The sequence below is a fragment of the Halyomorpha halys genome, unplaced genomic scaffold (genome assembly GCF_000696795.3).
Source record: "Halyomorpha halys isolate HHAL.00 unplaced genomic scaffold, Hhal_1.1 Scaffold694.1, whole genome shotgun sequence".
In the NCBI taxonomy this organism is placed as follows: Eukaryota; Metazoa; Arthropoda; class Insecta; order Hemiptera; family Pentatomidae; genus Halyomorpha; species Halyomorpha halys.
This window is the reverse complement of record NW_027111898.1, coordinates 564,133-581,750: the sequence shown is the minus strand read 5'-3', so window position 1 is coordinate 581,750 and position 17,618 is coordinate 564,133. Positions and strand designations below refer to the sequence as shown.

General features: G+C 30.8%; 1 protein-coding gene across 3 annotated transcripts in view; it reads left to right on the top strand.

Annotated features, from left to right (window-relative positions):
* LOC106685449 (rho GTPase-activating protein 20) overlaps positions 1-17,618 on the top strand; it is a 158,830-nt gene that overhangs the window by 91,011 nt on the left and 50,201 nt on the right. For all 3 annotated transcript variants that reach the window (XM_014428122.2, XM_014428123.3, XM_067049811.1), the window contains exon 2: positions 5,662-5,775. In XM_014428122.2, the coding sequence (XP_014283608.1) occupies positions 5,662-5,775 (114 nt within the window). The remainder of the gene's footprint in view (positions 1-5,661; positions 5,776-17,618) is intronic.

Genomic DNA, 17,618 nt, shown 5'->3' with positions numbered 1-17,618 from the left:
GAACATTTGAAATTTTAATTTTTTCTAGTTGTTGTTCGTAAGGCATCCCTAAAATCCTTACCACTAGATGAAAACCAAACAAATGTTTCAAAAAACAAAAAAATAAAATGTTCCAAAACTTGTAATTTATCTGGTTGTTCCAAAATTTGTATCTTAAATTGTGCTAAAACCGATAAATTATATGCTGTCTGTTTAAAATTGTATTAGGTACTATTTCATTTATTAATTTTTTTTTAAGTATAAAAAAAATATTTGATCATTTCTGATGATGCTTATAGGCTTGGAGAGAGCTATCTTACAGGTAACCAACATATTAAAAGCAGAGGTGGGTAGGGTTTTCATTCTGTGGGACCTCCATAAATTAAAAATTTACCCGCCCAGACCAGAATTGGACTGGCGCCTCTGCAGACATGATGAAGGTGACACCCCAACTCCCTCAGCTATAACGGCTTTCTTACATGGTATCTTACTCTCATAAGTTAATCAGATTCGAATAATGATTTTTTTTTTTTGCAAAACAATATAACTTATTCAAAATTATCCAATTAAATACATTCAAAAACAGTGCAGCAAAAATATATAACTGAACTTTACGTACTTGTGCTTCTAACTAGACACCTAGTAGAGCTGCAGGCCTGGAACTCGCAAATTCCTCCCCTGCTATCTGCAGGGTATCACCCCGAAAAGTGCGAAGGCCGTCGCGGATACAGGAATGCCGCTACCGGTAGGAGATTAGTCTGGTTTTATGGGAAAGTGGAGTTGCTAGGATCAGTCGAATAGCGGTCCCACATTCCCTCGCCCCGACACCATTTGCATTTCACAACTTAAGCGCCATTCCCGACTTTGCGGTTTGTCCCTCGAAAATATCATAAATTCGAAACTTAGACCCTACTTATCGGGGTATTGTAATCTTGCGGCTTGTTCAATCTTAGGTGTCAGTTTATTTATTAGATATATATATTTTTTTCTGTTTGGTTTTAAACAATTTTTTTTTTTGCTATTTACTTTCAGTAGTTCCCGAAATATATTTTTTAAAAAAGCAACATTTCCCTAAGAAAGGTACTGAAAATCAGTTAGTCATTTTATTTTGGGAAATCTATATCTCAGAACCCATTAGACAGATAGATGTATATTATCACTAAAATAAAATAGAATAAATAATAAAATATATTTCTTATGAATTATGTACAAAAGTATGTGAAAGAATGAATGAATCAATTTTTGTGAAATTCCTCATCTCTAAAAAGGTAAATTTAGTATTACTGTTTTTAAATTCTAAAAAACTGCCCTAAGACATTAATATTAATTGTATTGGTAATGTTTATTAATCCATGCACGTAGATATAACAGGCTTACAATCTTTCTGGTTATTACTAGAAATATTAAAATTATTTGCAATGTTTTCTTATCATTCCTGTCTCAAGGTTTTGAAACTAACTTCGCATTTATTTTTTATATACTTATGTTTTTAGTTATTAATAATTCATCATTGCCTGAATAGGGGATTTCAATTATTAATTACAGTTTCTACTGCTCATTTCGAATTAGTGTTAAAAATAACCGTTAATCTGATTAATTGTTCTTTTTCAGTTTTGTAGTTCTAAATTGAATTGTATCATCATATGAGGTTGGGAGTACCCTATAAAAAAAATTATACTTACTTAATTGATATAAAAAACGGAAAATCTAAATAAAATACATAATAAGTAATTTTAAAGGGTGTTGCATTTGAACAATTTTGAATTGTTGCATGTATGTACCCAGAAAAAAAAATTAAAGGCGAGTCAAACTATGATATATTTACTGGGTACGATTTTTATCATAGTTATGCATGGAATCTGAAACTTAATTATTTTTGAAGTTATGATTAATCTGACATACTGAATGGTTTATTATTTTGTTTGTTTTTTTCTTGTTGTTTTAAACAATTAAGTATATTTAAACGTCGGTAAGATTAAAAAAAAAAATAATGTCATTTTTATATAGAGATTTTTCAATTTTTTATATAGCTTCAGTATCACTGCTCGCTTTTGCATCTCTTAATCTTATTTTCATACAACTTCGCGGTAATTTACCGTAAACTCCCTCCAATTTAATTTAAAAGTATTGAGAAAAATATTCGGACCGAAAAAGGATGAATTAACGGGAGTATTTAGAAGATTACACAACGCTGAATTAAGGGACTTATACCTGGTAAACATAATTCAAGTTATATTTTATCTTGATATCTTATACCAGGCGTATAAGATGGGCGTGCAAGGTTGTAGGGCTTAGTGTCGAGCTGATCCCTAAAATGTTAAGCAAGCAAAAATGTTAAATAAGCACTAAAGGAACGGATAAACGTACGAGGGTTAGACCTAAACGTAGAAGGGAGGATTGCGTTAAAACTGATTTGGTGGAATTGGATTTGGAGGGGCATCGCTGAAAGGATGTATGCAGAGAGTGTTTGGTGGTATCGGCATCGAACCTTCGGGTTCGTTAAGCCTTCATTATTATTATTATTGTAACTACTCGAAATCAGATTTCGTTCAAGGAATCGCGTTAATTTTTATTCATTTATTTTTCACCAAATTTCAATTTAATTTAAGAAAAATAAGCCTATGAAGAGAGGATAATATATTCTGAAGATAAGAGTATTAAATAGGGGGCTGAGTGGTTTCCCCTGTTTCCAAATTGGAGTCGTGTGACGGAAGACGCCCTAGCGGGCAGGTAACGGATACCATTTCTGCTGATCCGTCACTTCACACTAGCCTGGAGGAACTGCGATTTTCTCGAGTAACTTCTTCAGTGAAAAAAAAAATAACTTCTGCATTGATAAATTTAAATGACCTATTTTGTAACAAGTTACCCAATCTTATTAACAGTTATTAAACTATCCCAATTAAACCAGAATGCCAGAGGAGGATCATTAAGCGAAAACTACTTTAGAAATTCTTCTTATCGAGGTTAATTGGGCGCCGTTACTTATTAATAAACTAAGCACCAAATATATTTCCTTTGGTATCTGTGTTATTAATTATGTAATGTGGTATGATATTTAACTTAATTAAAAGATATTTAACTTTTTTTAATTTGTGATCTTAGATCCATTGAAATTATTTTTAAACCATATTGTCTTTTTTTTTTTTTTTTTTAAGTATGTCTACACTTTATATCACTTAATACAATCGTGCAGAACTAGATAATGCCTTTTCCACCCGTTTCCAACTTTCGAAAAGTCGATTCGGCCATCGAAAAATTGTCTTCCACTAGAATTTAATGTTTTTCGCTAACCTCCCTACCAGATTTATGCGTCATTAAAATAAAAATGTTATTGGTAACACCAATTAGATAGAAAATTTTTTTAATTTACCAAAAAAAATTTATTTCTGAAAATTGGATTTTTCAATTTTTGGTAGAAAACTCCTCAAACCCTCTAAAACCTTACGAATATTCCAACTGTATCCGAAATTAATTGAGTCATTTATATATTTAATGTCAAGCTAATACCAAAACTATTACTTATTAATTTAATTAAATGAATTACTCTGTGTGTACATATATATTATAGATGATTTATTCCGAAATTATTTTAAAAACATGTAAGAAGTATATCTCTTGCTGGATATTTAAAATAATATGTATAAAAATTAATCGATGTTAAAAATAAATTAATTAATTTAAATCATTTTATTCAGGCTATTTATTCGCAAATAAAGTTTTAATAAATAATAATTGTTTACAAAAAAAGTTATTAGGTATGAATGCATTATTCCTTATAAAAATTAATATTCTCGAGGCTAATAAACTACTTCTTTTTTATAGAGACTATTAACTTTTTATCTAATTTATTTATTTTTAAAACCCGAGATGACAAATTTTAAGTTTTTTATAAATAATAATTGTTTTCAAAACAAATAATTAGGAATGAAAGTATAATCCCTTATTAAATAGGCCTATCTTCTCCAGATTAATAATCTGCCCTATTACCTCTTTTTTATTTAACCTATTAAGCTTTTATCTTATTTATTTTTAAACCCTGATATGATAAGCTTTTTTTTTTAATTTAAAGCTGTCTCGAGAAAATCTCAATTAATTATTGAAATGATATTGCATTCATCTCTAATACCTAAAAAATTGTTGACATTCATGTCATACATCCAGATACTATCCTTTTCTAAACGAATTCGTTTTTAAATGATTTTTCTTTTTCCCCGAAGTTAAAATTGGTCTACTGACGTACAACTTCCAATTGAGCCAAACGAATAAACAATCGAAATAGCGCCTCCCCTTCGAGAATAACCAGGAATCAACAGTTCCGTTTAGTGTCCAGATGAAAGGCGCCGAATTTAGATAGTGAGTGAAACATCCTAGAAGCAAACCCTCCAAGATTAAATCATCTTTCTAGACTAAGCTACTGCAGTAAACAGGCGGGTCAATGAACTTTCAGTCGGTAAGTGTTTCTCGGGGCTAAAATTTGAGGGGTTTATTTCGGGCTACCTGGAGTATAAGGAGTAAATTAACCTTTTAGGGTTCTTAACCTTGGAAATCAATTTGAAAAAAAAAAATTAGAAGCAATTTAATGATTCCAATCTATTTTGTCTATTTCTAGTTATCTTTGAGTGAGAGGTAACAGATGAAAATGGGTTCCGCATTATTTTTACTAAGCCGAAGGGACTTCACTCAGTGAATTAATTGAAGACATGGTTAGATGTTAGTTAAAACAAAACACCTCCATGTACTCATTCATACCTTCAAACCACTAATTGAATAATTAATAATAATTTGAAAAAAAAATAGTTCAAAGTATATTTTAGAAGGGGAAAGCAAGAAAGGATTATTGTACATTTTTAAAATTTAAGTCCTTACTTTCCATCTTTTACGTTAGGCTTTATATAATCCTTAAAGTCAAGTAGCCTGCCAGCGTAAATCCCGAAGATCAAGTGTACTTAAAAGGCATGACATTTCTTTTTGGATCGTAAGTAGACAAGAGATTTGTTGCAACTTATCAGTTTCCTTTGAATAGTTTAATACTCTTTAAATATTATAATACACTCTTATTTGCTTTAAATACTCTTTCCGACATAGCACATTGTTTAATTTTTCTAAACTCAAAATTTTAATTGTTTTCAGACGATAAAAAATTATTTTTTCAGTTCAGGACAAAATAAATATTAAATTCAATTTTTCTCAGCTTCACATGTTTGTAATAAAACCTTTCATATACTCATCTCGATTCATTAAATCTTTCTTGAGATAAAAAAAAAAAAAAGTTCGAAGTATATTTTAGAAGGGTAAAGCAAATACGTATTATTGCGTATTTGTAAAACTTTAGTCCTTAAACTTCATTATTTATGTCAGGCTTTACTTAATCCTTAAAGTCAAGTACCCGGTAAATCGCGAAATTAGGGTAAATCCCGAAGATCAAATGTACTTGAAAGCATGATATTTCTTTTGAATCGTAAGTAGAGAGGGTTGTAACTCTTCAAAATGGGTCGAGATAGCAGAGGTTATAAGGTTTTTTTTTTGTTTTTTTTGCAACTTAAATAAGATTATCGTGTAATTAAAGTTGATTATTATTTCTGTACTTTTATTTTTTTTTAGCAATTTTTCTTCATATCTTTTTCTTGTTAATTTTTTTTTATGCAGATAGTATTTTAATTATTTTTTTCTGTTTTACAGATCCAGCGGTTGTCCCAATATGAAGAGTACTTCGACGACCTCGTAAAGGAAGCTCATAGAGAAAGACTCCGCGAAGATGAGGACATCGAAGCAGCCCTTATTAGGGCTAAGCAAGTAAGCATTATTTTTCATCATTATATTATCTTAAGTACGATTATAATAGAAATGGATGAAGTTGAAATTAAGTTATTTGCGACTTGCTGATAAAGTTCTGTTGTGGTGCTTATATCTGCGGCAAGTGTGAGACGAAACAGGAAGGACTCTTGCAGTGGTGTCGGAGCAAATCGAATCTTCTGGAGGTAGGGGAAAAAAAGTTCTTTGCTTCGCCTTGGTAGTGGTCACGGTTGCAAGATATCATCCCGTCTTCTGCGTCTAGGAGGGTCTCCTCCTTCGGAGGCTGCATTTGTCAACTTATATATTTTATAGTGTCTTCAATTTCAATTTCAATACCTTATTTTTATTATTAGTTATTAAAAATAAATTATAATTTATTTTCATTATTAATTAATTAAATTGTTGTAGGAAGAGGGTCTAAAAATAGTAGACAACTAACCATTTATAAGTAACCAACCTTTCGCCCCACTTGCAGGGCTGCATCCTGGTGGTTTCAGATTCAAATAATTATTATGAAGTTATTATTCTATTTTGTGGAATTATTAAAAATAAATAATAATTTGTGGAAAGTTAAACATGAATAAATAGAAGGAAATTTATTTTTTTTAAATCACAATTGTAAGTTATAAAAGTGATGATTAAAATAAAAATTTCCAGTTTTTCTTAAATTTAATTATTAAAATATAAAACTTTTTCATACATCCAATTCCCTGATTTCAAACTGTTATGCACCAAGTTTTATCTCCAAGAACTAAACCGCTTAAATTAAAGCCAGAGAACAAACACAAAAGATTGCATAAACAATCGTTTTCAACCTCATATAACTTAAAAATTAATTGTTATATTGAAATCTGTTTTTTTTTAAAACGTATTAACATAAATTTTTTTTAACGATAAATAAATCTATGCAAATATATTTGTAAGAACAAAAAATAAATTAGAAATATGAATTAAAAAATAAGAATAAATACATTAAATTTAAATCATATTAAAATTATTTATCTGAAAAAAACTTGATACTTTATCATTTACCTCTTTTCTAATTTTTTTTTTTTTAAACAATACTAACTATTCTCTTCAATATGCTTTGGAGGTGCGATTTAGAAAAAGTGCGGGTTCGATTCCCTCTAGTAGTGTTGAATGATTTATTGACTCCCGGAATAAATTTCAACATTCTCATAGGTTGATAACCTGCAGGATGGCCCACCCTTCCTGCCCTAGCTAGAATGCAAAAGGTTATTGAACCCAATGAACATCTATGCATTTGTAAAAAAACTTACTAAAATGTGTATTGTTTGATTTTCATGGCATAAAACTGATGATGGTTATTTTTCTTGTTAAATTTTTTTCAAAAAACGGATTAAAAAATAAATGTTAAAATAAATAAACAATAAAAATAAATATTCAAATTTTCTAAATAAATAAGATTAATGATATATCATATTTTCATTAAATTAATAAAAATGTAATGAATGTATACTCAAATTTCATCTCAATACTGGATAAACCTTTTTCGTTAACGAAATAGGATATTTCTCGAAATATATCGTTGATGAAACTTTTTCGATATTAAAAAAACTGCGTTGGAAAACGTAATTTTCTATGCTCTATTTCCTTTACCCATAGTGAAAAATGTTTGGGAAAAACTGGTGCCTTTAATGTAACGACGTCATTGCTGTTTAACGGAGTATATAATATTTTATTTTTATTTTTTTAACAATTCAGTGTTTAGTAATAAAATAGATAACATATTGTAACTAAAATATATTGACAAATCTGCATTAATTCAAGTTTGATGATGTAAGTGAATAAGAAATAAAAAATTATAATTTTACTACTTAATTAAAAATTATATAATCACAATTTGATATAATTAATGGAAGCGCTTGTATCCTTTTCAAACTCATAGCGTTCGTCCATGACATTTAGAAGTTTTAAATCTACTGTCTTTTACGATGGCATCTATGCTGTCCATGACATTTGCGATTTTCAATTATTGTACAAATCCACCACTTCATTGGATCTGTAATCCGTTAATGGTTAGTGTAGTAGTAACCTTCGTTAGGGTAGTGGCCTTGTATTATGAAAAAAAAAAAATAAAATAAATTATACCATTGTTGATTAATGTTTTTCCAATGGAATGGGAAGTAGGCTAGAAGATATTTTTGAAAAGAATTTTAATTAAATGCAGAAGGCAGGTATTTTTCGTTCTGGTTTGTTTTTTGTTAAACTTAATCAATTATTATTAATTTTATATTATTGAGTATTCAACATTCTTATTTGTAAATTTCGCTTGAAAGCTAATAGGTAAATGATAATAACAATATATATCTTTTGTTTGGTTAATTTTTGATTTATGTATAGTTTTTAACTTTTTTAAATTTATTATTCTCTATCTACTGATAAAAGAGGAATATATTCGTGCCTAAGGATGATATAAAGGAGTGGTATTTTTTTTTCTAGTTATAGCACAATTTTATTTAATTGTTTTTTTAAATTACGATTTAATCTACAATCTATACAGAATTATTGATGGTTATAACCAAGTCCAACCATACTGAGGTAAACATCCATTTCAACTCCTCCTGTATTGTACCTCATTTTTACTGATAAAAATAAGCATAGTAATTGATCTATATATATTGAAATATAATTTTTCAAAATTTTGATTAATTTCCTCTACTTACATTTAAAAAAATATTAATGTTATAATGTATTGGCATCACCCTTTATTTCTAAGAGTCCCATCGTTTTCTTAACTTACTGGTTAATTTCTTAAATTAACTAGTGTTCCACAAAATATTAAGTATGAAAGGAATTTTTAAAAAATTAATAACCGTAAAACAATCCAGTGTTTAAATAAATTAGAAATAATATAAAACTTTAAATAATAACCTTCAATATATTTATGTATTTTTTTGTAGATGAAGTTTGTCATTGTAGGAATGTTCATATATAAAATTAATTTTAAGCTAGCAAACTATACTCTATGTTATCTCTTATCAACACTTCCTTTGTGTAAATCGAATACGAGTGCAGAAAATAATGTGAAATCCTGCACAATTCTTTTGTTTACACCAAATTCATGGTCTACTTCCTAAGTAACAATTTACGAAGGAGTTATAAGTTTTGTCCTGCCAAATTAAAGATTCTGCACCCTATAGGTTGAAACCTATTAAAAATATGTTAATAAATTAAATTTTTTTGTCATCTCATAAAGAATTTTGATGAGTTCCAAGGTCAATTTTGTTTTTCTTAAAAATCGCTTAGTAATAGAAAAATATTTTAATCAATTTAAAATATGATACCATTTATGCTTATGATCATTTTGACTTCGAAATTAAACTAATTACAGCTTTATTCACTGTGATATTATTTAAAAAGGATATATTTTCGGACCGTTCTGACACTACTGTACATTTGGCGAATAAATAATGTTTTCATGAATGGCGGAACGGATTTATTTTTTATATGCCGAATAAAACTATATTTTTAACTTCATATTTTCATCAGATTAAAAGGAACCTGAATTTAAAATTTTTTTTTATTTTCTGAATGAGAGGTAAGATAATTATAAATAGTTATTTATGTTATTAAAAATGAAGCCTCAAAGCGTTGCAATTAAGAATGTGAACTTACATATCAAGTACATTATGAAGTATTTAGTTCTTTTGTAATAATATTATTATAAAAAGAAAAAACTAAAAATCCTTATTAAGTGTTATCTGGAGCATACTTCTTCAGCCATCTCCAGAGGTATGCCAGTGCATTGCCTCGTTTCCACCTCTAATTCATTTGTTCGACTGACACTTGCAAGGCCCATGACGTCTCCTGTCCTTAATTAGTGACAGTGGGATCACAATTACAGCCTACACTTCGGCATAGCGGTCTTGTATCACCTTGACACTTGCTCAGGAGGCGTGAGAACCCGCCCCTCCTCAACCCGCCAAGAGAGGACACAACAGAACTGTCCGGAGCGACACTCCTCGAGATATAAGCCTATGCCTCTGTAATGGCGATGCAAATAGCGACACAGACAATGGACTATTGTAAAGGCGGCTTAGTTAAAAGTTAATTCGCGATGTAATTATCGTTAATTCGAGACTTAACAATAGCTACGGTACTTTTATAACATGCCCGATCGGGGGGTCTTCTTTCTTTATTCCCCCTATTTATCAGTTTTCTTCTATTTCTTCCATAATCGGCTCGTATATTTCACATCAGTAAAGGTCACTACTAATTGCTAATTGTGCTTTACCCTTCGATCTCTTCGTCTATTTAAGTACGTGCCGGAGATACCAGGCGATTTCCTCCCCTACTAACCTATTGTCAATATTCACAAAGCTGAAGTCTTATATAACGGTCAGTACGATATTTTTTATTTTGTTCTTGACATTGATCCCAGGCGGGATTTGCTGGAGTATAAAATCTAAAATCCTAAAAATACTCTGTAACCTAGTAGTATTCACCCTAAAAATCCCTCTTTTCTGTACTTTTCTAAAAAAAAAAAGGAGTAAGCTCTCTAAATAGCATTTATAAGCGATTTTGAGTATAATAGCCGTTCTGATTTTTTTTTTGCCACTATTTTAGCAATTAAGTTTGCAATTTCAAGTTCAAATTTCCCTCTTTTCAAGTTCTCAAATTATAGTCCTCCCATTTCCCTATCGAAATCCCTGTTAAAACCTGCAAAAAGTATAATAAGAGATATATTTTACTTTTTCTCAGCTATATTATGATAACAATTAGTAATATTATTTGTTAATAAAGTAAAATAGAGTGGGGAAACATGAAAAAAGGAAGACTGCTCGAATCGAACATGTTGCATGATAGATCATCGTATTGATTCATCCAGACCAAAGTTTGAAGAGTTTTATTTTATTATTATAAACATTATTTAGAAAAGAAGGAATCAAGTTTGCCTGATTATTGATCATCTACGGTGCATGTAGGAAGTTTCCGTATTTATTTACGTTCTTTGTGATCATAAGATGTTTCAATATACACAGTCGTGTATGTAAATACATATAATCTTAAATATATATACATACATAAATCTCCTAAGAAATTCCCGAAGATGGTTAAGGATCATGAACAAGTAGCTGAAAAAATATTTGTAAGTAATCAAGATGTAGAATTCATTTTACATCTTCTAGCATTCAGCCCTAGATGAAGACCAGCAATGTGGGACGAAACGTTGATTGCTTACAAATATTAGTTCTAGCTACTTGTTTAACATTCTTTATCGCCACCCGGACTGTAAATTAATTTCATACAGTCAACTTATAATCTTCCAATATTAAAATTATCGGTAAGTTAGCTACTTTTCTTACAGTACTAGGAATTTCCGATATTTTGGGGACAAAGGGGACGCCGACCCACTATCGGCCGGTAGCACCGCCACACCGTTAGGCGGTGATGTACGTCGATGAGTACACCGCCCGCTAACGGGATCTGGAGTAGGTCCCTTCTTCCACCTTCTGTCTCTTCGCCAAGAGTCCAAGTAGCCGAAGTGACCGAAGGAGTTGAAGGAACCAGTCTTCTAAGCGGTCCTCGTCCATCATCAGTGAACGCCCTCAGGAAATTACCCGCTGCGGATGCAAATGTGCTCCTTGCGGTAGGTTGTCCGGTTCTGGATCATCAGTCTTCAATCAAATATCGATTTTGTTTTGGACGTGGAGTTATACGCTTGTTGCAGCTCACGCTCTTCTCCTTATAACTATCACTCTCAGGAAGGAACGTTTTTATGAATATTGCTGACAATATAATTGATACTACTAATAAGGATTATAGTATGCCATCTACGTATAAAAGCATAAATTCCAAAGAGTGGAATCTTTTTGACTAAGCCCAATCTATCTTATGAAGAGATATTAATTTATTCCCACTTGAATGGCGGCTGGTTGAAGTTTAAGTCAACAAAAATACACAGTCCTTTATTATTATCTTTAATAATATTTTATTTTAATATAAAATTAATGGAAATCTATGGTACAACTACAAATTCAATTTTCTTAATTTTTTTGGCATGTCCATTAACCATATTTATGCTGAGAATGACCGTGGACTACTTTATAAATTGTTTTTAAATCGATGTCTTACAGTGATGGGAATTCTAATTAATAATTCAGTTAATAAGCTACCCAGTAAATTATTTTTTCCAATTCAAAATAAGTGGGTCTGATTTTTTAAATAAAAACTTACTTTTTTGTGATATACTATAACAGTATATAGCAATACTATAATCATAAATTATTGATTTAGGATTGGATATCAACTCATTTCGAATTTTCATAATATAAAGTACATATGTAAATAAAAAATATATTTCTAATAATTACCAACCCTGAAACACGTCTAATGCAAGACGAACATTTCACAATGTGGCAAATATTATTTTGTACCATAACCGGTTACGTAAACTGCGCATGTTGTTGGCACACTCGCCATCTTGGATCACACAGATACCCGCAGTTTTCCAGATAAACTTTGCGCTACCTTCTAGCCTACGACCCTCTGATTCGAGTTCACAACCCTTCCAACTTTGCGCAAGGTTCGGCCTTCCGTTCTCTGCCCTGTGCTGTAACGCAAGACCTTTATTGTTCTGTTTGGATTTTTTTTTTTTTTTGTAGCAGCCTGTGATTGTTTATCCGATGATCATGTGATCCTGTGTATCAGTGATGTTAACTAGAGCTGCAATACTTTTGAAAGAGGTTCTCAAAGTATGCGGAGTGGTAATTATTCACTCTAAGCTCAACTTGGTACTTAAGTATTTTGTTTTATGAAACAAATGTTGTTAGTAAGGAGGTTATGGCATGATGGCCGCGATCTGTATATTTTGTTTTGTTTATTATCACAAGAAATATTTAGTTTCAATAGTTGTATAAAAAATAAGTGATAACGCTGTTTAATAACTCATGTTTCCTTAAACCTTGTATGAAACGAAGATACGAAAGCTACCGCACACTTCATATTTACGATGCCTATACGTAATAGACACTAAATTGGTGTGAAATACAAGCCCCATTTCTTCAGTGTTGCTTGGAAAGCACATCAGCTTTTCCTATTACAGCCTTAAGCGGCGAGCTTCAGTCTTGACGAGTACACTGAGCTGGTGAAAGTGGCTTCAGAGTTGTAAAATATACAGTTTTTCTTACTTAATCCAGGGAAACGAATTGTGTTAAGATCTCAACCGCCCGGAATTTCCTAGACGTTCACTCCCAATCGGAAGGCTTTCTTGGAAGGTAATCCTTGAATAATGGGAAATTTTCTACGACTGTTAATTATATAATTCTTTTCATTGTTAAAACTTTAAATGTTAATGATATATTTCTAAGGTGATAATTTATTTAGATTTTTTTTTTATATAATATTCGAACAATATATTAATCAAGCTCTGAACAGAATTTAAATCCATTTTACTCTAATTCATTAAGATACCAGATAATTAATAACGCTAATATGTTAAATTTATAAAATGCAAAACAGAAATAGATTTACTACCTGCTGGAAAGAGCAGCTAGGGCCTGGAAAAACCACTAAGCACACTTGCCTTTCACCATTCCACTCTTAATTAGTATTATTCCAAACCTTGTGCGAGTTGTAGTGGACAGTTCTCAGTTGTGTAGAATACATCAGTAACCAAATAATCGTAAGTAATGTTTTTATTTATTAATATCAATATATATTCTGTACATTTTAATGTCTATAGGCATGACTATGAGAACAGTATAATCTCAAAATCGCGCCTAAATTTGTATTATTATTGACTGAGCCACAAAAGCCGCATGTACTTAAAATATTCGGCTTTAAAGCCAGAAAAAAAAGTACTAAACTACGAAAAGAGTTTGGTCAAGTACTCGAATACTGGGACAAGGGTCATAGAGTGCCAGGTTACAAAAATTACCTCGGTTGGAGTATCGTTTCGGAAAAAAGAAACAAAAAACTTCATAAAAACTTTGCTATTGTTGTATTCTGTTCTTCTCCAAGCATTAAAAGAGTCGTGTTTTTGATTATTTAAAAATTAAAATTGTTTTATTTAATATATGGCTTCGATTCATAACAATGAATTACTATACTGATCAGAATTGTGTTCTTTTTCAATATTTATTTCGTCTAACTTGAATATTTACGCCTTTACAGTTCGAAACAAATCTTATGATGTAGGTATCTCAAAAGTCGACATCTGAGACACCCACGTTCTCATTATGCCGATTGGAGATACGATGTCCATATCTTGACACCTGACATGCCTCATATCGAAGAGGTTGATGGACGAGGGCGATTCGGAGGAATGATACCCGTCGCAGATGTATTTGCCGTACAATGATTCCATTCTCAAGTAACAAAAGAAGTATTCAAACAATAACAATGTGGTTCTAGTTAAGAACAACATAAATTCTTAGATCTCAACGTTTCGGCCCGTATTGTATGCCTTCTTCAGGGCATTTCTTCTTTATCCTGAAGATGACTTCATTGCGTTAGTTATAGTATCTTCCATTAAAATATTGTTTTTTGGAATCTTTCTTCAAGAATTAATTTTCAAGATCTTATATTAATATTTAATTTTTGAAACCTTCCATTTTAAAAATTTTCCATTGATATTTAATTTTTGGAATCTCCCATTAGCATTTAATTTCCTACACTTATTTAATTAGTTAATACTATGCCCAAAAGAACTAAAGTAAATTGTTATTGTTTTCTAAAACTTCAATATAACATATTCCCTATTTTTTTTTTTTATACTTTTACAAATATAAAATATCTATATAAATACCCTAATTATAAATTTCCGAATCCCTGTAAAGAGACTAGCCTGCAGCCTCAACTCTAGCCCTGAAGATTTGATCATTTAGGGCTGAAACGTAGGTTTCTATAATATATAAAACAAATATCTTACTTTGTTTTTGTTAGTCGGTAGAATATTTATTGTCATATAATATTTACGTTAAAAATTTCATTTATAAAATTTATTTTTCAATATATATATATTTTTTTTTTCATGGCCGGTTAATTAATATCACTTACTTATATTTCTGTATGATAGTTGTGATGTGGTGCCGGTAGAAAGTACACACGATAATGACTGTCTCTTCCTGTAATCAGTTCATCTCCTGCGGCCCATCCCTAACGGTGTCTTTTGAACATCTGACACCTACACTATAATTTCTGGGTCGCTAGGGCGCCTCGACTTTTTATTTTCCTATTGTCCTTTGTTCTTGGCTTATTGTGTTTATTATCATCATTTAATAAATGTTTTCGGATATTGTTTTTTACTTCGGTTTATATTAAAAAATAAATAATTGAAACATAAAAAGGTAGACTTTGACCCGGAATCATTATTTTATGTTCTACTAATTCAGTGGTCCGAATCAACCCATGTATATTTTTTTTCTCGTTTAATTCTTTATTATTTCATAAAAAATTAATTTAAAATTTTGATATTACTTAATCCTTTTTTTTATTAATATAAGGCAATCCACAGCGAAGGTGATGTTTGCCTGCTTATCTGCAGGTGACCAACCTATTCTAACCATGGTGGGGGGAGGCGTCAAACTTTTCATTTTGTTGGACCGCCACTTAATAAAAAAAGTCAATGCCACAGGCCAGATTCGAACCGGCGCCGCCCGCAGATCTCAGACTGATAGACCTACTCCAACCATCTGAGCTACGGACGGCCTAACCAAATCCTTAAAATTCAAAATTCTTCGTTAAGTCCTCAATGCTCTTTACTTTGTCACAAATAAAATCATCCATTAAGACTTTAGTGTTCCCCTTATGTTTCCGATCTAGCCAGAACCAGATATTAATACTTCCATAATAAACTCCCCAGTCCTTAGTTTCTAACCTTCGTTTCTAATAATCCTTTGAAGCACTTAAAATGAAGAGTGCTTCTTGTGTAGAAATGAGTAGTTGACCTACAAATGGTCAGTTGCTTCACAAATTTGACCATTATAACTTATCACATTACTAGTGTTTTTATTGTAGTTAGTTTTGAGAAATAAAGAAAACGAAAATGTTAAATTGTTCTCTTTGCTATTTATACCAGTTTTTAACACAATTAAAATTATAATGAGATAATATTAATTAATCAGGAAGATAAATTGGAGAACAATGCCTTATGAATCGCAATTCGAATTTTTTAAACTATTATTTAACTAAAAATGATAAAATCTTATATTAATTTTATTTTATCCGTGATTTTGATGATTTCTTTCAAAAAATATTCTTGATACCTGCACGTTAAGTGTACCATTCCGTCAAACAAACCAGCAGTTACTGGAAATGAAAAACATGTTTTGGTTTTTTGTTTTCTTATCAAAACAGTTTGAAGAAATATAGAATATGTTAGTAAGATAACATTGAATACGTAAACATGATATTATTTAACGAACATATCCTTTACCAAAGCAACAATTTAATCAGCATCACAACATTCTACATGTGCTAAAAGAAGATCTTCCAGACTTACGAGAAAGCATTATTTTGGGTGAAGAAAGTGTCCACTTTTTCGAAATCATGCTTTTACGAATCCCTGTTTACCTATAATGTTACGTTTCATGTTGTGATCTCCTAGTGTTTTCCTGACTGTTGAAATCCAAGAACCATTTATCTAGGAATTTTCCCCTGAGGAAACGCAGCCAGTTGGCCGCGTATAATTAGAAGATGACTTCAATGCTGCCCTTCCTACGCCGTGGCTCCACTCCTTCGTTAAGACAAAGGGATATTAAAAATGTTATCACGTACCGTTATAGTCTGAACGTGGGTTCGAGGATTCGGGACCGACGTTTGAGGAATGGCCTACAAACGTTCTATAGATATCCCAATGTAAACAGTACTGTATAAGCACTTCTACTTCCTACAGTTTGTATACACTGATAAAGGAGAGAATCTTTTTTTAGTTTACTGGTGATATCAATTCGGACTCGAGTGGAGCTCGCGTTTGCTTGGTGCAGTGCCGCTCAGCTGGAACATCGTTTTTCCTCTGGAGATCGGATTAGTACCATAATGACGCAACTCCAATCTTGAAAGAGGATTTTAGCTAAACCGTGCACTATTTCTTTTTTTTAATATTATTTCATATTAATAAAAGTTAAATTTTGTTAAGACTGTTACCAGCAGTATGAAATAGTATATCTATCAGATAATGAAATAGTATATCTATAATATTCTATGTTCAACTCTAGATAATAAAATGGAGCAGTTAAGGAGTTAGAACCTAGACAGATTCATAGCATTATCCTATTTCAATTAGCTGCTAACTTGACTATGATCCAGATAGAATAGAATTTTTTAAATTCCGATGTATTAGAATTGGTATTAGCTCGATGATTAATTATTCTTGAATATTTTTAAGCTGTGTGTTATGATTACTTTATGACGGAAAAATATATGGATATACTGTAACAATGACAACATATAGAACGTGAAAAGCAGTATATTTTTTTTACCAAAATTTCAGTTGCTGTTCACCATTTTTTGAACGCATTTTAATCTATCATCAGAAAAACGGTAGGCTGTATGGTTTTATACCCTAACATTCAAAATTTGAGAATAAAAACAACTATTTAAGAAAATACGTTACATCTTTTTTTCAAAAATGAAACAAATCTATACTTTTAATATGAATCTTTATAATAACAATATGAAATAATAGAATTTAAGAGATATACATTTACAAAAATTTAACTTTATAGTGACGTAAACATTTCTGAAACAATTGGAGAGGTAGAGCCTAAGAGAACCAATATATATATTTGTCTATTTATTCAATTTTCTCACGACTGAATATAACTATTATTAATAGGAATGATTATTATTATTTTTATTCAGGTATGTTTTCTATT